The sequence below is a fragment of the Condylura cristata genome, unplaced genomic scaffold (assembly GCF_000260355.1).
Source record: "Condylura cristata isolate star-nosed mole 26May11 unplaced genomic scaffold, ConCri1.0 scaffold00007, whole genome shotgun sequence".
In the NCBI taxonomy this organism is placed as follows: Eukaryota; Metazoa; Chordata; class Mammalia; order Eulipotyphla; family Talpidae; genus Condylura; species Condylura cristata.
This window is the reverse complement of record NW_004567108.1, coordinates 26,316,618-26,336,915: the sequence shown is the minus strand read 5'-3', so window position 1 is coordinate 26,336,915 and position 20,298 is coordinate 26,316,618. Positions and strand designations below refer to the sequence as shown.

The 20,298-nt window shown below is 37.7% G+C and overlaps 1 protein-coding gene across 1 annotated transcript in view; it reads left to right on the top strand.

The window, feature by feature from the left end:
- Positions 1-20,298, top strand: part of ADGRV1 (adhesion G protein-coupled receptor V1) — a 402,490-nt gene that overhangs the window by 305,000 nt on the left and 77,192 nt on the right. Inside the window, exon 84 of the mRNA XM_004678139.1 lies at positions 12,225-12,382. Within this exon, the coding sequence (XP_004678196.1) occupies positions 12,225-12,382 (158 nt within the window). The remainder of the gene's footprint in view (positions 1-12,224; positions 12,383-20,298) is intronic.

The following is a 20,298-nucleotide window of genomic DNA, read 5'->3' as shown; positions in this document are numbered from 1 at the left end:
GAGGGGAGCAGCGGGCGGGTCAGGAGAGGTCTGCCACGCCATGTGGATCTCCACCGGGGTAGGCGGGGATCGAACTCATGCAGACGTGGCTTTAGCTTCTTAGTGCTGTGCTTTAACCCGCTGGGCCACCAGGGAGGGCCCACAATCTTAATTTTTAAAAGAAATTGTATTCACTGTTCTTTCCCTGCTTAACACTCACTCACCAGCTCTGTTTGAATTATGGACACTAACAGTACTTCACATAGTTTGGGGCTATAGAATTACAGGCATTCTTGTGGACATTCAAAAGCAAAAAACGAGGTCTACACGGGCTCCAAAGGGTCTGGGACTAGAATATCAGAAACCCAGATTTCATTGTCACCCCTCAGGGCCATGTGTCTCTCGTTTTTGTTCCGGGGCGCATCTGAATGCTCTCACCCACTCGCCCTCCCCCTGTCTGTATCATCTGTATAACTCTTGACAACACAGGTTGACACTCCTCAGGTCCACTTTTATGTGGACTTTAATTATAAACATACAACATAATCTTACGATATCAGTAAGTGCATTAGAGCACTGCAAAATTATTTGCTTTTCCTTATAACTTTTAAAGATTTATTTATGCATATGAGAACTGGGGTGCAGGCCAGAGGGGCAAGGGCTGAGAGGATTCACTGGACAGTGGGGAGCAGAACAGGCAGATTTATTGAAATACACTGTGGAGGGGATCAGTGGGTGAGACAGGAGAGGTCTGCCGCATCAGGTGGGTCAGCTCCCTGTCTGGGGAGCCAGCTGGTGCTGTAGTGGCTGCCAGGAGTTTGATAGCACCACCAGAAGGCCCTCCTTATGACTTTCTTAATACATTTATTTTTCTTCAGCTTACCTTGTAGTGAGAATGTACTGTATGAGAACTATCCCATGGTGGAGCTTGTGACTTAATAAAATACAACTGAAGGGCTATAAACTTCTTTCTTTGAATCATATACAGTGCTGTAAGCCATGTACCACAATAAAAAAAAAGACTATAATAAAAATATTTATAACAGATAGTATAGGTGAAATATGTGTTAATTCACTCTATTATTGGTAAAGCTTCTGGTCAAAAGCAGGTTCTTCATAGTTAGTTGGGGGAAGAGTTAAAAGTTATGCTCAGACTGTAAACTTCAAGGCAGCTGGCATCCTTAACAGCCATGTTGTTCAAGGGTCAGCTGCATATTCATTGTTTTTACTCCAATCGAGTGCTCTGCATTTACAATAACTTTAGTGCACACCATGGATTGGCAACACTCTATCTCAAATGCTCAAGAGCAAAATGCTCGGTTGACTCAGCCTAACTTTTAGAGCAGAGTCACCAAATTATAAGTTTGGGGCAAGCCAGAAAAATGCTATCTTCATTTCAGACGCCTTTACCTCAGAGCTAATCATCCATGGCTGAGGCTGTGGGGACAGAGATATGTGGTACCTGAGATCCCCTTTCCCTGGGTAATTATGGGATATGTCTATTGCAATCATACAAGCCATATTCCTTCGAGCCTTGTTTTGATGTAGCAGAACTTGTCATTCACACCCACCACAGCCCAGCACTCCCCTTTCCATTTCATTCTACCACTCTGCAGATCAGTGCTAGCTCTCGGAGCACAATCACAATGCTCCGGTTGCTTATCCCAGGGCTCTTAAAATGATAGCTCTGCTTCTTTATCCTTCTTGCCATTTGTGCTTTTCTTTTCTTTCTGGCTTTAGACGGCTGTGGCCATTGTGTGTCATGAAATGTCTGACTGTGATTGTCCTTAGGATTACATAGTTACTGACTTCACTGCCCAAAACGTAAAAATTAATTTGTTCATCACATGAAACAACTGTTGCCCCACTAGCGTACTAGAAGAACATTTCTCAAACATTAGTGTGTACATGAAACACCTGGAGAGCTGGAGAGCTTGTTAAAATGCAATTTCAGGAGTTTGATGATGGGGGGGTTAAGAGTTTCTATGTCCACAAGCTGTCTGTGCTGATGGTACTGATAGAATAATATCATGTTAGAGGAACACTGTATTCTAAAATGCTGTGCTTTTTTTTTTTAAATGTATTTATGCATTCATAACTGGAGTACAGGCCAGAGGCCTCTGCGGCTGGCAATGGTTTTAACCTGTTGTACCACCAAGGATGGCCCCGAATATAATCTGCTGAACAGGAAGGAACATGCCTTAGGCACTTTTTTATGCTTTTCCTTGTCCAGCAGTGTATCTGATAACAACTAAACTTCCAGTATTGGTTGGATTTTGATTTAACAGTGCACACATGAAATACAGGGTTTTCTAAGCCTGCTTTATCACGACTGGTTTGCAAAAACTATTAAAAATCAATTAAAGCAGTAAAGATTTCTTAAGGGTCTGATTATACAGAGCACTAGGAGAAACACCGAAAAAGATATTATAGCCAGTTTCCCCAGGATTACTCTGGCATGTTTTCCACTAACTCTAATAATGTCTTTGCTAGAATGATGGAAATAATTTTAGAATTACAGAGGTGGTGTGAAGGCGAATGTGCCTGTTTATACTATGTGCTGCTATCAATTTGCCTTACACTGTTTCGGTGCCATTTTTCCCTGTGTCCAATGAAGTAAGTGGAATTGTTGTGCTATTTATGTGTGATAACATAAGCATTGTTTTTCATGCTTGGCACATAGTAAATGATCACTGCCAGAATTATTATTAGTGGTGGTAGAGGAATTAGTGGTAATAATACTTAAGATAATTTTCATATCCAGTCAATTCAATTTAAAAAACTACCCAGTTCTCCTCCTTCCTCTCTAAGTTCATGTATTATCCTAATATCAATTTTACTTTATAGAGCTTACTACAGTATATTAGTACTGTTTTTCTTTAAAATTTCTAATTCAGAGAAAAAACATTTTAGAATTCTGTTGATTTCCCTTGACATAAAAGCCACATTATGCACTATAGTAGGATAGAAGATTATGTTTTCCTACCTTGCAGCTGGTTAAGTCCTAGCTATTATTTTCTCTTTTATTATGATCTCTTCATAAACAAATTACTTATTTGAGAAAAGTAATGTGCTCAAAGTGTTTTTGTTAGCCACTCTAGTTATATTGAATGCAAAAGAAAATACTTCCATATACATGCAAGTCACACCCAGAGAACAGTGGAGTAAGCCCAGTCTGGGAAATGTCATCAGTGTCCAGAAAATGGATCATACATGTCACTTCTCCTATCAACTTATCGTCCACCAGAGGCTTACCTATGTATCTGAATATTAAGGGTGGGTGGCTGAAAAATAAGTAACCTTGGTAGAGTTAGGAGAGGGAGGAAAGAACTGCAAATGCCACAGTGGCAAAACAGATAGCAGCTGCCAATGCTAATTGCCCTGCAGGAGGCAGAAACAGGCTGAAAATGGCCCAGATGTGTTGAAGGCACAAAGGTGGGGAAAACCCACCTGCCCCGGAACCCCTCCTGAAGTGAGGGATCCTGGTCAGACTTTGAATCCTGGCAAATTAGCAGTGCCTAGAGTGGTGGACATAGGACTATCCCCACGCCCCTAGAAAAAGCAGAGAAACTTGTTCTTGGTGGCCAAGGCTCAACTTCTACCAATTATAAAATCCACCCTACTTCCTCTTGGCTTCCAGCCCACTACAGTTGGGCAAGATCCACTTACTATAAGGAAAACTGGCAGCTGGTTTGGCATGGATCTGACTTATCTAGACAGCTTCAAACATCTCAAAAAGTACCTATCTTCCACCTGGACTCCTGGGACTTTCCTGAGCTACTATCCCACCAAAGACAGGTGAACACCATGTACTTTGAGGAATACTATGACTGAGCAGTTAGCAACACAGAACACAGTCCCAAAAGACACCACCCTTTCCCACACGAACCCAGGACTTTCCTTCATTCTTAGTCTACTATAGACCAGTAAGAGCTCACACCCCAAAAGAACCCTGGCTATTCTGCAGACCTCTAGTTTAAATAGTCCCAAAAGGTATCCTCCAACATGATTCAGACCCCCTGGGCTTCTCTGATCTCCATATCTATCACCAGCCAGCAAGTGCCAATAGTACTAGGTAGTTGCTAACCTAATGGCATCTGGGGCTGCTGCTGAGGTAGGCATTCCCAGGAAGCACCACCCTGTATCTGACTTGGGTATGGAAGATATTTGGATAACTTAACCACTACACAGTCTAAAATTTCTTACAATATCTGCCTGTGGTCCAAGCCCATGGCTTTCTGGGCATTTTGCTAGGGTCTTAGGGGAAGTTACTATCAGGCAACCTGCTGAGATTTGGACTAAACTATAGCTGAATGAGAGGCCATCTCATACCTGTGAGAATGGCTTATATGGAAAAGACCAGGAACAAATGCTAATGAGGATCCCTACACTGCAAGTGGGAATGTAAATGGGTCCAGCCTTTATAGAAAACTTTATGGAGGTGTCTCAAAACATTAAAAATGCCCACTCCTGGGCATCTACCAAAAAATTCAAGAACACTAATTTGAAAGAAAATTTGCACTCCTGTGTTTACTGAAAGACTGTTTACTATAGCTAAATTATGGAAACAACCTAATTGCCTCAAGACAAATGAGTAGATTAAGAATATGTGGTATATAGACACCATGCAATGTTTCTCATTGATCAAAAAAGGTAAACTTATGCCACTTGTGAAGGGAAAGATAAATACCAGGTGGTGTCACTAATAATATAGAATAGAAAGAAACTAAACTTAAAGTCAGGTAAAGACAATCTTAAGAAGTAACTCTTGATAGATGATTATAGGACTGAAGCATCAAGGTGTGGGAGGGAACATGGAAGAAGAAGGAACAAAGAAGGATAGAAGCACAATGATCTGTAATGATAGAATATGGGTGAGTTAGTGGTGGGTGCACTACATTGGTAATAACTGATTGGAGGAGGGGTGATATCCTAATATTAACTCAATTTAAAAAATAAATGAATTTTTTAAATAATAAAATTTTCTAAAACAATTCTTCCACAAAATAGAAAAAGGGGAAACACTTCCAAATACATTTTATGAAGCCAACATTACTGTAATCCCCAAAGCAGACCAGAATATCACCAAATAAGGGAATTATAGACCAATATATCTGATGAACATAGATGCAAATATTTGCTGCAAAATATTGACAAACTGAATTAAACAATGTATTAGAAGGTTCATAAGCCATGACCAAGTGGAATGTATTCCAAGGATACAAAGATGGTTCAGCATTTGCAAATTGATTAATTTGCACCATAATAATTTGTAATATATACAGATTGATTAATATTATGCACCAGACACATTAACAAAATGAAAAGTTCATGTAATTAATAAATACAGTGAAAGCATTTGACAAGATCCATTTATGATTTAAAAAAATCTCATGGGGGAGTGGTGATAGAGACACACTTCAATATAATGAAGTCTGTATTTGACAACGTTTAGTGAACATCATATTCAATGGTGGAAAACTGAGAAATGTTTCTCTAATATCAGTTACAATACAAGTATGTCACTCTCACCCCTACTTTTTACACAGTTTTGAAAGATGAAGCTAGAGCAATTATGTGAAAGATAAGAATAAAAAAATCCAAAATGGAAAAAAGAAATTATCTATCACTGTTTGCACATAAGATGATAACAATTAGAAACAAGCAGTCTAGTGAAGTGTGAAACTACAAAATCAACATAGAAAAGTCTATTGTGTCATCTGTGTTTAAACAGTAGACTAGAAGAAAAAGAAATCAAGAAAATCATCCCATTTATAATCTCATCAAAAAAAGAATTAAATAACTAGAAATAAACTTAACAAAGGAGATGGAAAACCTACACCAATAAAACTGTAAGACACTGTTAAAAGAAATAGAAAACATCAGAAAATGGGTAGAGAAAATTAACATTGTTAAAAATGGACATTTTACCCAAAGCAATCCTTATCAAAATTCTAATAACTTTTTCAAGGATATAACACACATATTTTTGAAAATTGTTGGATATACAAAAGACTCTGAACATTCAAACCAATCTAAAAAGAGAGTGGTTATGCTCCCAGATTTCAAATTATATTGAAAAGCAATAGTAATCAAAACAGTGTGGTATTGTGATAAAAACAGACACACATATCAATAGAGAGCTTAGAAATAAACTCACACTTATATGGAGAGCTAGTTTATGACAAAGAAGTCAAGAACATACAATGAAGAAAGGAAAACCTGTTTAACAAAAGGTGCCAACAGTTACTGTGGTGGAGGATGATGGATGCATTAGTGGTGGGTGTGATGTGATAACAAAACCTGAAGGAGGTGATCCTACAACTGTAAATCATACACAATGTTGTAAACCAGTGTTACTGTAATTTTAAAAAATAATATAAAAAAGCAGATGCTGCCAGGAAACTTGGACAGCCACAATCAATAGAGTTAGACTAGATCATTATCTCACACCATACACAAAATTTATTCAAGACTTAAAACTATAAAATACAAAGAAAAATGTAGGTAAAGCAACCATGATATAGACTTCAGAGTGTTTTAGAAGACTCAACTACAGTGGCAAGGGAAACAAAAGCAAATATAAACAAATGGGGCTACATTAAGAAGCTGCACAACAAAAGAAATCATTATTAAACAAAAGACAAGATGCTATTATTCAAAATCTAAAAGGAAATGATGCAGCTCAACAAAAAATTAACTCATCAAAAAAATTGGCAGAATACCTCTCTAATAGGCACAAGAAAAACTATTCATCATCCGGTATGATCAGAGAAATGTAAATCAAAACCCATGAGATATCACCTAACATCTTTGAGAGTTGCTTTTATCAGGAAGACCAGAAACAAGACCTGTTGTTGAGGGAATATAGAAGTAGGAACCTGCATACACTTTTGGTGGGGATGTAGAATAGTCCAGCCTTTATGTAAAACAGTATGGAAGTTTCACAAAATATTAAAAATAGGACTACCATCTGTTTCATCATTTCTACTCCTAGTTAGCTACATGAAAATGCAAAAACACTAATTCAGTAAGATATATGCACTCACTGCAACATTGTTTATAATAGCCAGATTATAGAAACAACCTTGGAAACAGAAGCAACAACCCATGAGTAGGTAAAGAAAAAGTGAGACATATACACAATAGAAAACTACTCAACTATTCTTTAAAAAAGACAAATTCTTGCTATTTGTGACAGCACAGATGAAACTGTAGGGGATTATGGTAAACGAAATAAGTTGCAAGGAGAAAGACAAATACCAGTTGATTTCACTCATGTGCAATATGAAAAACAAAGTAAAGGAACAGAAAAAAAAAAAAACTAAGCCAAGAGGAACCTCTGAAATCTTATTACAGAACTGAGGCGACCTGAATGGAGCGTGATGGGAACAAAGGTGGAAGATTATCAGTAGTTTGGTAATTGGTGTAGTGTGACAACATATTTGTATAGGTTGAACCTGTAACAGTGGTGTAAAAATAAATAATAATCATAGTTTAAAATATATACATATACAGAAATACAGGTATACTTACATAGATAAATTTACAAGTGAGTAAAAAAGTACTAAATAAAACATCTCTGGAAAGAAAGTAAATTGGGCAAAAAGAAAGGAACATTGGATCATACATACTGACTTAGATTTAATTTATAAATGATTAAGCATCTACATAATAAAAAATATCTTAATCTTCAACTAAAAGGATTCAGGGAAAAGATACATTGTTTTGTTCTACCCCAAAAAAAATCAGTTTATAATAAAGGATCAATTATTGATTCAGCTGTATGTAAATTTTATAAAAGCAATCTACCACATCATCTCCTTTACTCTCCAGATCAAATATGCCATCACCATGAGTTTCCATGTGGAGAAGAAAATATTGGGTAAAGCAATAAATATAGCCATAGATGTAGATGCCATCATCAAAGAAATCTTAAGATAAATTTTAGGGCGGTTGGCACAGAAGTCTGTGAATCATAGCTGTGATCAGTGTCTTACTGAGAAGTACTTGCAAAAAAGAGCATGGAAGCAGGCATTATTCTTTCATTACTTAGGTCCTTGTCATCCTATATAATCCAGATGTAATCCAGATATCAGTTGCCTGTATTTCTTCAAGTCCTCCAGTTAAACAAGGTCAACTCGTTCTTTAAATATAATTTAAATCTGCTCAAATCACAGTCACAAGTACAGGGAGTTCCCAAGTGCCCTCTCCAATATTTTCAGCAGTTATAAGTGGGGGCCGTGTCTCTTCTAAACTTTTTTTCTTCTGAGCCTTTCTTGAGCTGCTTGCATCTAGGAGTAAAGAAACCAAAATACCCCATGCCAACCACATAAAACTTTTCAAAATCAAGTTAGGTAATGCAAGTGCAAATACTTCCCAAGTATAAAGTACTACCTAGGGGAGGTAATAATCTTTCTAAATTAGAAAGTGACATAAAGTTTTGCAATTACTCCCTGGGTAGACTTGGAAGAGGAAAAACTGAAGGTAATGAAACAGCCTCTGCTTGTTTCAGCTGACTGAAAATAGACAGGAGGATGAAGCACTGACAGAATTTGAAAATAAATTAGGAATGTCTGTGAATATAATAAGAAAGAAAATTTACTCGTGAATGTTTCAAAGAGAACAGCAAAAACTACTCATGTGATTACAAGAACCCAAACGAGTATTCAGCACCAAATGAGAGCAGGGTCACCAGAGTACTTGGAAGTCAGATGAGCTGGTAATTACAAGAACACACTTTCCTCTCCCATTTAGTGAAAACAAATCCACATGTCCTTTGTTTCCTTTTCTGGTAACTGCCAGATCTATTCTTGAAGCAATAGTTGCCAGCACGTTAATCAACTGCTTCCACAGCCTTGTATGCATGTTCAGTCGACTCATTTCTTACATTACATTCAGTTTTTCCAAGAATTTGTTCCCAACCTATTTCAGAAACTATTCCTAACATGATAGTCACAGTTTCCTAACTCTCACTTCACATGAACTCGATCCAATCCTCCAACTACCTGGGTGGATTGCACATTTTACTTAGTCTGAAGGAAATTCTGATTGGCATGGCTTTTATTATTTTATGGTAGAAAATAGTTCATTTATCTTGGGGTCTTTAAAATATATGTCAAAAGTTTTATTCTACACCAGTTAAAAATCTTATTCAGATAATATGGTTCAGGAAATTAAATAATGCCTCACTGTTGCCAAAGAATGGTTAAGTGAGGAGCATATAAAGCAACTAAGGTATTCATAGGTGAGATGTAACTTGGGGATGGGGAGAGACACACCTAGCTGCTTTTCATGGGCTGAGTGATATGAGTAGGGCTGAGTGACATGAGTGGGTTACCCTTGTGAACCTGTCTCATTTGCATATAATAGGTTTTCAGAAGAGTCACCTGGGCCTCTAATCCCTAAGAGTGGAGGCACATAGTTTTTATTGGAGGGAGACAGAGATGTCCTCAAGAGTGGACACGGGGAGGGCCCTGTAGGACTGAGCTAGCGAGGAACTCAAGAGGGGTTGCCGACACGTTCAGTGTGCTATGGAGTCAATGCTTTGTTAATGATCTGGCCATTTGGGGCTCGACTTTTGAGAGGACTGTTTTGTAGGACTGTGAAGAAACAGAATGGAAAAGAGGTAACTTCAGGATAGGTTCGTTTTCCTGCTCTGCTTTCTGAAAGAATAAGCGAGGATGGCCAAGACTTCATCCTACCAGCTGGGAGAACTGCAAAGGAGGTGTGTTAGGAGTAAACTCCAGTCCCTTCCACAATGCCACCGCTGACATGACTGGTTAATTCTAATTGCTAGAGGTCCACATTTCAGTTTATTTTTTAACCAGAATGGTGCACCATTAGTTGGGATTCTGCTCCCAAAGTTTGTCTTCTAAAGTGAAAGGAAATTTGGGGGGAGACACTTTAAATAGAGAAGTGAAAACCACGTGTGTTCAGCCACTGGAAAGTGTGGTTGTTGGGAGAGTCAGATCTACACTGTAGCACGATGTACAAAATGTTTCCTACTCCTAGAGCAACTCACAACCGATTCACTAATTAGCCCCATTTTGATGCTTGAATTTCAATTATGATGACTTTTTTTTTAAAGATTTATTTATTTATTCATACAGAACTAGGGTTCAGGCCAGAAATGCGGAGGGTGAGAGGATTCACCAGGGACAGAGCAGGGAGCAGAACAGGCAGATCGACGAAGTACACTGCTGAGGGGAGCAGCAGGCGGGTCAGGAGAGGTCTGCCACGCCATGTGGATCTCCTCCGGGGCAGGCAGGGATCGAACTCATGAGAAAGTGGCTTAAGCTTCTTAGTGCAGTGCTTTAACCTGCTGCGCCACCAGGGAGGGCCCTGTGGTGACATTTTTAAGATGAAATGAGCAGTGAAGACTGTCCCTTTATCAGTCTCTGCCTAAGCATCATAGGGCAGTCTATGTCAGTGAATATAAAATCTGGATGGAAACAAAAGGAAATTGGCTAAAGCCAATGCACATAAAACTGAGTTAGCAGCCATGACCACTAGTTTAAATCAGAAAAACATTCAAGGTCATTAATGACTGCCTGTTATATCTAATCATGTGCATTTTACCTGGAAGATAGTGGCCATATACAGATAAGTACACAGGAAGGGATTCAGGCTTCATGCCATCCAAATTTATTCCTCCAAGTCAGGGAATATCATTTTGACATAGCTTTGCAGATACAGAGTGTGTATTGAAATATTTGTGGAAATACTTCTTGCTTACATGAGGAATACATTTAGTAGATCATGTTAATTAGAACTAGTTCCTGAGCAAGGCTTTAAATAATGTGTCTCTTTTAAAATATAAAACTAAGGCACTGTTTTCCCAAATTTAATAGTGTGTGTTTCCCTTGACTACCTACATTTTGAATATTGACGTTACCTCCTATAGGGTAAATGAATTAATCAGGTTTTTTATGCTTCTGTGGCTGTCACCTGCGGCCTTGATCGTGTTGATGCAGGAGGAGCTTGGGAGCTTGGGCATGGCCCCGTGGGCCTGATTGTGGATGCCTGGAGGGTGGGTGTGGGCATGCGGGAGTGTGCACACCTGAGATTAGGGGTGGGCTAAAAGCAGCGGCAGAGGGGGCAGTGAGAAGCGGCCTGACTGCAGAAGAGGTGAGACCATGAGCGGACGCGTGAGAGAGAACCCAGAGAAAGCTACGGGTTCTGGGGGACTGGAAGGCTTGTTAGCTGCCTCCCAGCTCCACCCCAGCCAAGCCTGTGCCTGCCTCCTGCATACCAACCTAGTTCCTTGAGAGCCTGAAAGCCTGAAGAAACCACCAAGGGCTGCAGGACTCTCCATCTGCCCAAGTCCATACTGAACATGTCCTGTGCTTGCCGGCATGAGGCCTAAACAGTTTATGCCCTGAGTTTTATTCAGGATCATTCTATGTGGTGATAGTGCAGTCTAGGTTTACAGATATGTTTCAGATTCTTAAGTTGGGGAGAAATATTTGAAAAGGAACACTCACTATTACATTTTCTTGTAATTAAGAAAGTATGATAACCTTGTAAGTTGAGGGTAGTATAACCTTTTAGTAATACTTCAGTAACAGTTTCAGATATTTAAGAAATTATTTGTGAGTCCCCCACTTTATGTAAAAAACAAGAGTATTGTATGACCCGTGAATTAAAATTTCCTACTACATCTCCAAAATAATTTTCTGTAGAATTTACACATTCCCAAAATAAATAATGCCTGTTTACCTTGGACCTCATTGTTCTAAAATCACACAGTAATTATAGATAGAATTGTGCAGCATAGCTCCTAAATGAAAAATCATATTTGGGATTAAAATGAATGTTTTCTGGGAAAATGTATAAGAATGACAAAAATTGTCTCCTCAAAAACAATTGTGAAGAATCAGAGTTGACCTTGAGAATCTTCAAATTTATCTTAAACAATACCTTCTCTCATGCATTCCCCAAGAAATGTGGACGCATGAGCAAAGAAGATGGAGATTGAAAAGCAAGTGTGCCCTTCTTGAATGTATTTGGCCAAAACTTTTTGGTGTTTTCTGAGCCTCTCAGGAGATTAGTGTCTCATGGAACCTTTGTGGAGCTGTGGGTTAGATTGAATTGTGTAGCCTCTACTCAAACAAGGCTTTCCATTGCCAAACCAAAAATCTGTCAACATGTAGATCCCAAGAGCTAATACAAAGCAGTGATCCAAGACTTTCTGAAATTACAAATTAGAAACACAGTGTCTTAGCTGTTCCTCTCTCTTCCAGGTGTTTCATTCCAAACATCTACGCAGCTCTGTTCACAGCAGCCCTTGCTCCTTTAATGTGCTTGGTGGTGGTGTTTGTGGTGTTCATCCACGCCTACCAGATGAAGCCCCAGTGGAAAGCGTATGATGATGTCTTCAGAGGAAGAACAAATGCTGCAGGTTTGTATTTCCACTTGAGAGATAGGAACTTTGGGATTGGGAAATGTCACTGAATATTTTTCGTCACAACTTAGTGACGAACTTAGCTTCAGTTCTGAAGCCATAAATTAAGCTGTAATTTTCTAATTTCTCCTGCATTTTACTACTTCCTGACCTCTATTTCTTCAGGGCACTGTAGGCTTGATTGCTAGTTGTAGTTATGTCCTTAAAACATTAATATTCAGGCCTCTCTCGTGGCACAAAGGCTTGAGTCTTTACACTGTAAAGCGATCTGCAGCCACTGCAGCACGAATTTGATCCCCGGCCAGGGAGCTGACCCACATGGTTCAGCAGACCCCTCCTGTCTCTCCCACTGCTCCCCTCAGCAGTTTATTTTAGTACATCTGCCTTTTCGGCTCCCCACTCTGTCACCCCCGGCACCTCTGGCCTATACCCCAGTTCTTATATGCATAAATAAATAAGAAATCTTTACCAAAACTTCATGTTCAAGTAAATGACTCACAGTCTTTGGGAGCTCCTTCCCCAGGCTTTCTTCAACTAAAGCATTAACACCCTGTGTTCACTGTGAAATCTACTCACTTCATCGCAAACATATCTCCATAACACTTGTGAGTGCTCTGTTTTGCATGTGAAGTTCTGATTGTGCTGACAGATGTTTAAAAACATATGTGATCAGACAGTTTCATAAGTGGCTACACATGTCTGGTTACTTAACAGTGCAGGTCGTTCCAGCCTAAATTGGCTTTTACTGCAGCTCATTTTTTCCCTTTGAATCATACTTAGCACAGGTTTTTATGATCTGATTCTTATTTTTGTTGTTAGATTAGAGTCTGTTAGGAATTTTCTTGACTGGAAACAATAGTCACATACTTACATACAGAAAACTCTAAAATGTAGTCGGTGACTGGGATATTAGGGAGAATCTTATGAATGGGGGAGGTCCCTCTTGAGCAGTCAAATAAGGGGTTGGGGGGGTTTTGACTATTAGAATATGAAGTCAAATGAATCAGAGGGTTTCTTTACATTTTCATTGTTCTTCAGAATTTAAAAAACATCCCACATGTAAAGTCCCTAGAAGATTATCTAATACATTATTATGGGCTCAGCAGATATTGTCCTTTACAGGAAAATAAAAGCAGCCACTCTATTGTAAGAAAACCTTCTAGTTCCAGTACTAGATCAGGGAAGATGCAAAACCATTTTTCCTATTTGTGCAAATAGGGTCTGTTTCGTATTAGTTTATGGGGTCGTTAAGCTAGCTGTATCTAACTAGCTCTTCTCTATTCCCATTTAGCATGCAATTATTTTGTTGTCAGAAATAGTATTTAAGATTGTTTAATCTTAAACTCTTCCATTAAAAAAAAACAGTATTCACTGGAGAGGTTCAGTTTTTTCATGGAACATAGAATTTATTTAGAATATATGCTTTTATTCAACTTGGGATTCATTTTATTAAAAATACATACTCTCATTTGAAGTTTATTTCTCCCACAAAATATTGTTTTGTTTCCTCTATAATATAAAAGCGCTAGTGTTTACATGTCACCTAACAGTGATAGGGCCTGACCTCGTCAGTTAATGCTTTTCATGCTTAAATTATCCCTGTGCCACTTGACCATCGGGAATACTGTAAATAAAACAATACCCTCAAGCATTAAGCTTAATGTTAAAACTCCAGCATACTTGTACTCAACTAGAAAAATCTCTTGCAAAGATAAATATTAATAGAAGTGGCCCTCCCTGGTGGCACAGCGGGTTAAAACACAGCACTGAGAATTTAAAGCCACTTCCATATGAGTTCGATTCCCCCCTGCCCTGGAGGTGACCACATGGCGCGGCACACCTCTCCTGACCCGCCCGCTGCTCCCCTCAGCAGTGTAATTCGTAGATCTACCTGTTCTGCTCCCCACTCTGTCTCTGGTGAAGCTTCTTACCACCCCTGAGCCTCTGGCCTGTACCCCAGTTCTATATGCACAAATAAATCTTCTAAAAAAATATTAATAGAAGTACTGTTCTTTTGTAGCATTTCAAACTTCTTGAAAGAAGTGTGAATTTCTAATTCTCTTGGCTACATGACAAGTCAATCTAATAGTCATTATCTCATACTTGGCCTCATACAGTGTTTTCCTGACTGGTCACTAGTTCTAGTCTTTTTCCTCTTTTTCATTGTCCCAGATGTCTATATTTCAAAAACTTGTCAAAATAGATCCTCTCACTCCATCATTAAGGCATTCAGAAAGTCTTTCATTGTCCAAAGAAAAGTCCATCCTCTTTAGTCTATAATACAATACAATTTGTATGACAGGTAGGCCATCTTTTCTTCTCCAAGTGAGTTACTATTTATCTTGCATTCTGCCTACGCCAGTCAGTTTACTGTTTCCTAAAATTGCCTGGCACTGTCATGTTTGCTTATCCAAGGAACCCTCTGCTTTGAACTGCTCGTCCTAAGTAGATGAAAACCCATGTGCTTAGTAAGCGAAATGAGGAAATGTGGATAAGACGGGGAAGTGGGACTTCTCCCCCTTTCCTTGTTAGCTCCTCAAAGTTGTCCACACTAAATCTGTAGTCCACGTTAAAATGGTATGCTGGATAACGCAAATAAGTTCCCCTAGTCCCTAGTTCATCAAGATAACTGCTCACTCATAGAAATTGTGAAGCCTCCAAGGTGGTATTTCTTCTGTAAAGCTTTCTAGAACCACACCAAATAGAAATTACTCATTCCTTTACCCCTTCACTTTACTTTTAAATCATGTTGTGCCTATAGCCTTTATAGCATTTATCTTACAGTGAAATGGTAACTTTGTGTTTCCTTAATAAATGATGAATTCCTTATTATTATAAGAAACATTTATTATTCATATCTGTGTCACCAGGGCTTTGCAGTGTGTTTTGTGAATTGTAGTAATATGATAAATAGTTCTTGAATAAATTAATATTTTAATAACACTTGATGCACCCAAAATCTTTAGCAATGAACAATCAAGCTAAATATAATAGCAAGAACAGTCTATTACAGCATCAAAAGTAGAAATTAGAGAATTTTATTGACTTGTTTGGATGTCCCTTTGAAAGTTACATCATTAGGACTTGCTTTCTAGGATTCCTCAAATTATGTGTTCAGATTTGTCCCCTCATCTGTTCTTTTATATTTACAACCAGTTGTAACTCTTCTCCACTTCACTATGCTCCATGTACCTTGAAAACTTACAGGAAAAAAATTTTCTATTCTACTATGCAGCATCTGATACTCTGAAACTTTCTGCTAAAATTGCATTTTCTTGAAAGAGACTCAGTCAGAATGGCACTCTCCATTCATGTTCTACCCACTTTCCTGCCCCATACACTGTAGTTAAAGACAAGATACAAGAGAACACCAAAAAGATAACACACGTTTCTGGAATGAGAAGTAGAATAGGAGCTCAAGCTGGTAACTGGGACAGAGACATCGAAGTTGTGTCTTCTAGATACACAAACAAGCGTCATAATCCCTGTGGTGGGGAAATTGAGAATTAAAATGTACTACCAGCGGCAAGTAAACTGAAACAATAGCACCAGCATGAAAGAAGTCTGAGAAACAGCTGTTATGGTAGCCTGTGATTTGGCTTTCAGGAAGCTCAGGGTCTATGGGGAAAACAAAAAAGCATTTCATTAAGTATCTGGGCCAAGCCCCTGAAGTTCACAGACTGGATGTGACATATCCATGCATCAAATAGGGACAGGTGACCCCAACATCAACTGTTCGTTTTTGGGAGAAGTCATAGGAGGACTAAGTGAAGGCAACCACAAACCATCAGACAAGAAAAGATGGCCAGAGGGATGCACAGAAAAACAGATGCAAAGAAACAAATGCTTGCTGCTCAAAATAATAGTTCCAAATCCCGAAAGGAAAATAACCAAGATAGCCCTCAAAATCAACAAGGAAAATTAATTCAATCCAGAAAAGCAATTTAAATAAAATAAAATACAAATAACTGAATATGTTAGGATACTTGAAATACGAAGTTACAGTTATAAATGATGACCCTTCAGGCTACTCCCCTGCTTATTTTCCATTTTAATCTGTTTTCTTAACAGCTTCATCAAGAGAAAATTTAAACAGCTCATCTGTTCAAATTGTACAGTTTAATGGTAATTAGCATTTTTCTATAGTTGTATAGCAGTCTAATCTAATTTTAAAGCATTTTCATCATTGCAAAAAGAAGCCTCATACCAACTAGCTAGCTGTCACTACTATTCTTTGCTTCCCAAGCCCTAGGTAACTACTGATCAACTTTCTCTTAATATAGAGTTGTCAATTCTGCATACTTCCTATAATAGATTCATAGATGATGTAGGGTTTTGTTGGGTTTTTTTTTGGTCTGGCATCTTTCACTTAGCATAATGTTTTCAAAGTTCATGTTATAGTACTTTTCAATACTTAGTTCCTTTTTATTGCTAAATAATATTCTATTGTATGAATACAATGGGTATTTGAATTGTTTTAATCTTTGACTGTTAATAATGCTTCTGTGAATATTCACGTACAAGTTCATGTATTGACATTTGTTTTCATTGCTCTTAGAAGTAAAATTGCTGGAGGCTTTATGTTCAACATTTTGAGGAACAGCCAAACTGTTATCCAGAGTGATTGCAGAAACCTGTTTTAGTAGTAAATTTTGGGGGACTCTAACAACTGCCACTTATTTGCATCTATTCTATAGCTGTTTTCACAACTCAGAGTTGAGTGCATGTTGTAAGAGTCTATGTGGCCTGCAAAACCTAACATATGTGGCCCTCTAAAGAAAATATTTGATGACAAATTCCTTGTGTAAAGGAAGACATGTTTATTAGCATAAAAATATATAAACTTATACATTTTAAAGTATCTTGGAGATACAGGATGGAGAGGAGAAAATTAGTGGATAATATCTGAAGCGAGGGATAGAGGAACTCACCAAGGAAACATGAAAAAAAGAAAATATAAAGACAAAGCCAAGAGGTATATTAGATTGCCAGAAGAAAATATCCATATAGGGAGTGGAAAATAAAAATTACTTAAGCAAGCAGTGCTTGATATTTTTCCAAATTAAAGAATGAAGAGTTAATTACATACAATATCTACATTGTAAAAAACTGAGAAAGAGAATGCTGAAAATTTTGTAACAAAATATAAAGTTATTTTGAATGTTCCTTTTCTGCATTTTTGAAAAGTTGGATAGTGAGCACCTTTGCTTTGCTTTTGTTATTTGATATTGTTATACATGATACAAATGCATTTAGGAGTTCCAACTCCATGATATTAGTATCACAGCCAAATACCATGAGAACCTCTGCATCAGGAGAAATACAGATTGCTATCCAGCCTCTACTCTGCTTCTGCCAAGAAACCTTTGCTTTTCACTCCCGTGTTCACTCAGTACCTGAGCATTTTGCTGCTGTAGTTCATATCAAACCAATCTAGCTTAGTTTTCTGCAATTCCATGCATGCAAAATTAACTCTGTTGTGTCTTAGGTAAAGTTAATAATTTAGCTATATTTGTCTTGCTTTTATAAACTAGAAGGTCATTTGAAGTTACAATAGATAGTACTGTGAGAAATATTGTCTCAAGTAAATACCAAAATAGAAAATCAAATAATGAAGGCTTTCTTACAAAAGCACAAATTCCTAATTTTTCAAATTATGCTTAAAATGAAGGATTTTGGTCAAACATTGTCAAGGGTTTTTTTGTTTGTGATTCACTTTTGGCTATTAGTAGGATGGTTATATGAAGGAAGGGTTAATGTATAGTTTCCTTATAGCCAAGCTATTTTTTGTTTTTAATAGCTAAATGATTTGATTATTTACCTTCAAATTTTGAGTTTGATAAAATTTGTGATTAGTTAATGCTGACATCAGATCTACTTGAATACCTGAAAAACTTACAGCAATCATTTTATTAGGTCTGGAATCATCATATTTCTATGGAACTGTTCTCTGTATTAACCATTCATCTGTGCTGATTAGATATGCCTGACAGCAGGAGCAATGAGCACTATATCAGTACTTGTCTGTTGGCTATGACTGCTAAGTATCAGTCCCTTCGCACTATTTTGAAAGACTCCTTCATTTCTGATATCCCTTAATTTCAGAGTTCAAATGAACTTGAGATCCAAATAAGAGAAGGAACAGAAATAGCTACTAGTGAATAAAATATATGCAGTAATGTAGTCCCCAGAATGACCATTTCTGAATGTAGTCCTCTTCAGAGATGACAATTTGGCTTCTCTGGCCTTTTTGCTGCCTGACTGCTATGAACAACAATTTCAAAGATCAGTGGTTTTTGAGATTCACTGGCCGCCTTTTCCCAATAGTGGCGTACAAAAAAAATGAGTCAGTTCCCTGAATTAAATTTCAATGTCTCAAGCACTAATTTTTTTTTTTAAAGCTTATAAATTTAGGGCTTGGTTTTGATCTCTAGCAGTGATAAGCTTGTCTCTCCTTTTAGGCTCATTAAAATTTACTGACTTCATTCTGATTCATCTTCCAGTTTTTATTGAAGAATGATTCATGGATCAGAGAAGAAAATTTCATTTGAATAAAAAGAGGAGGCGTAGTCACGTGATTACAAATCCCTTTCTTATAAATTTCCATTCGCACATTTCAATGTGATATATAAAGATGTGTAGGTGGCTTGATCTAAATAACCATGTATAAGATAGGTGTAAGGTATTTGAAATCTTCTAGTACTGTCATCACCACTTCTCTATTCAGGAACTTATTTGAGGATGAATTCTTCAATTTGTTCCAATCCCCATTTCTTCATACTTAGATTGAAGAACAATAATATAACTCAAGATTCCATTGCTATCATAAAAATCATAGAAAAATCATTATAATGAATATTACAAAGTCTCACTCCTTATTGATTCAAAATTTGAGTGTCATTTTTACTACTAACATTTAAAAAAAAATGTTCAAATAGCCTTCAAGGAAACAAAAATCCATAGGAAAAGGACAGCACTCCTGGTAAATGCAACACACTATCCACTGTCTTCTCCAGACATGGCTGCCATGTATTATTTCCCTGCCCTTATTTGTATGCTACTCTTCACATAAAACTATAGAGTCTGTTTTCCCTCCCTTTAAAAATCTGAACTGATTTTGGACTTGTTTGGGTCAATATACAATAAGATTTATACAGAATATAAAATGAGAAAATGGGTGTACATTAAGAGGACTAGAAACTACAACCTCCTTTCTCTTGGAAGCCAGGCACCAAAAAGGCCAATTAACCTGAAAATACAATCTGACCCAAGGTAATCATGTGGTGTGGCCATGGGATTAGATGCCGGTTACTTCAGGCATCCCCATTCTAACTCCAGACATATGAGAGAAGCACCTTTCTTATAGGTACTAACCCAGGTAGAAACCACACAGAGAGAGCAGTAAACTGCTCAGCCTAGTTTGTAAAGTTGTGATAAATAGTAAGAGACAGAGTGTTGTAGTTTATTATGTACAGTTAGCACAGTGCCTATGGCCATAATGCCATACCTAAGAGTTTACATATAAAACTCAGAAGGGTGAAGAAAGCTAAATGACTTTGTATAATAAGTTGTTCCCTTTCAGAAGGAAAGTGTACCATGTCAGTGGTGGAATTTGAATTTCACTGGGCCAGAAGGTAGCAGGAAACTTGTTCTGATCCTTTCACAAAAGAAGTTTTCAGTGACTCATTGTCACTGAAATTTTCTGCTTCGTAAATCACTTTCCCTTAGAACTAGTCACAAGAGACCACGCCTGACAATTAATAGGCTATCAAAATATGTTTTTTCATTCCTGTGCTTCAAGGTCAATAACTCCATTCTTTAAAAAAAAAAAAAAAAGATTTATTTATTTGTGCATACAGAACTGGGGTACAGTCCAGAGAAATTTTGAGTTTGATAAAATTTGTGATTAGTTA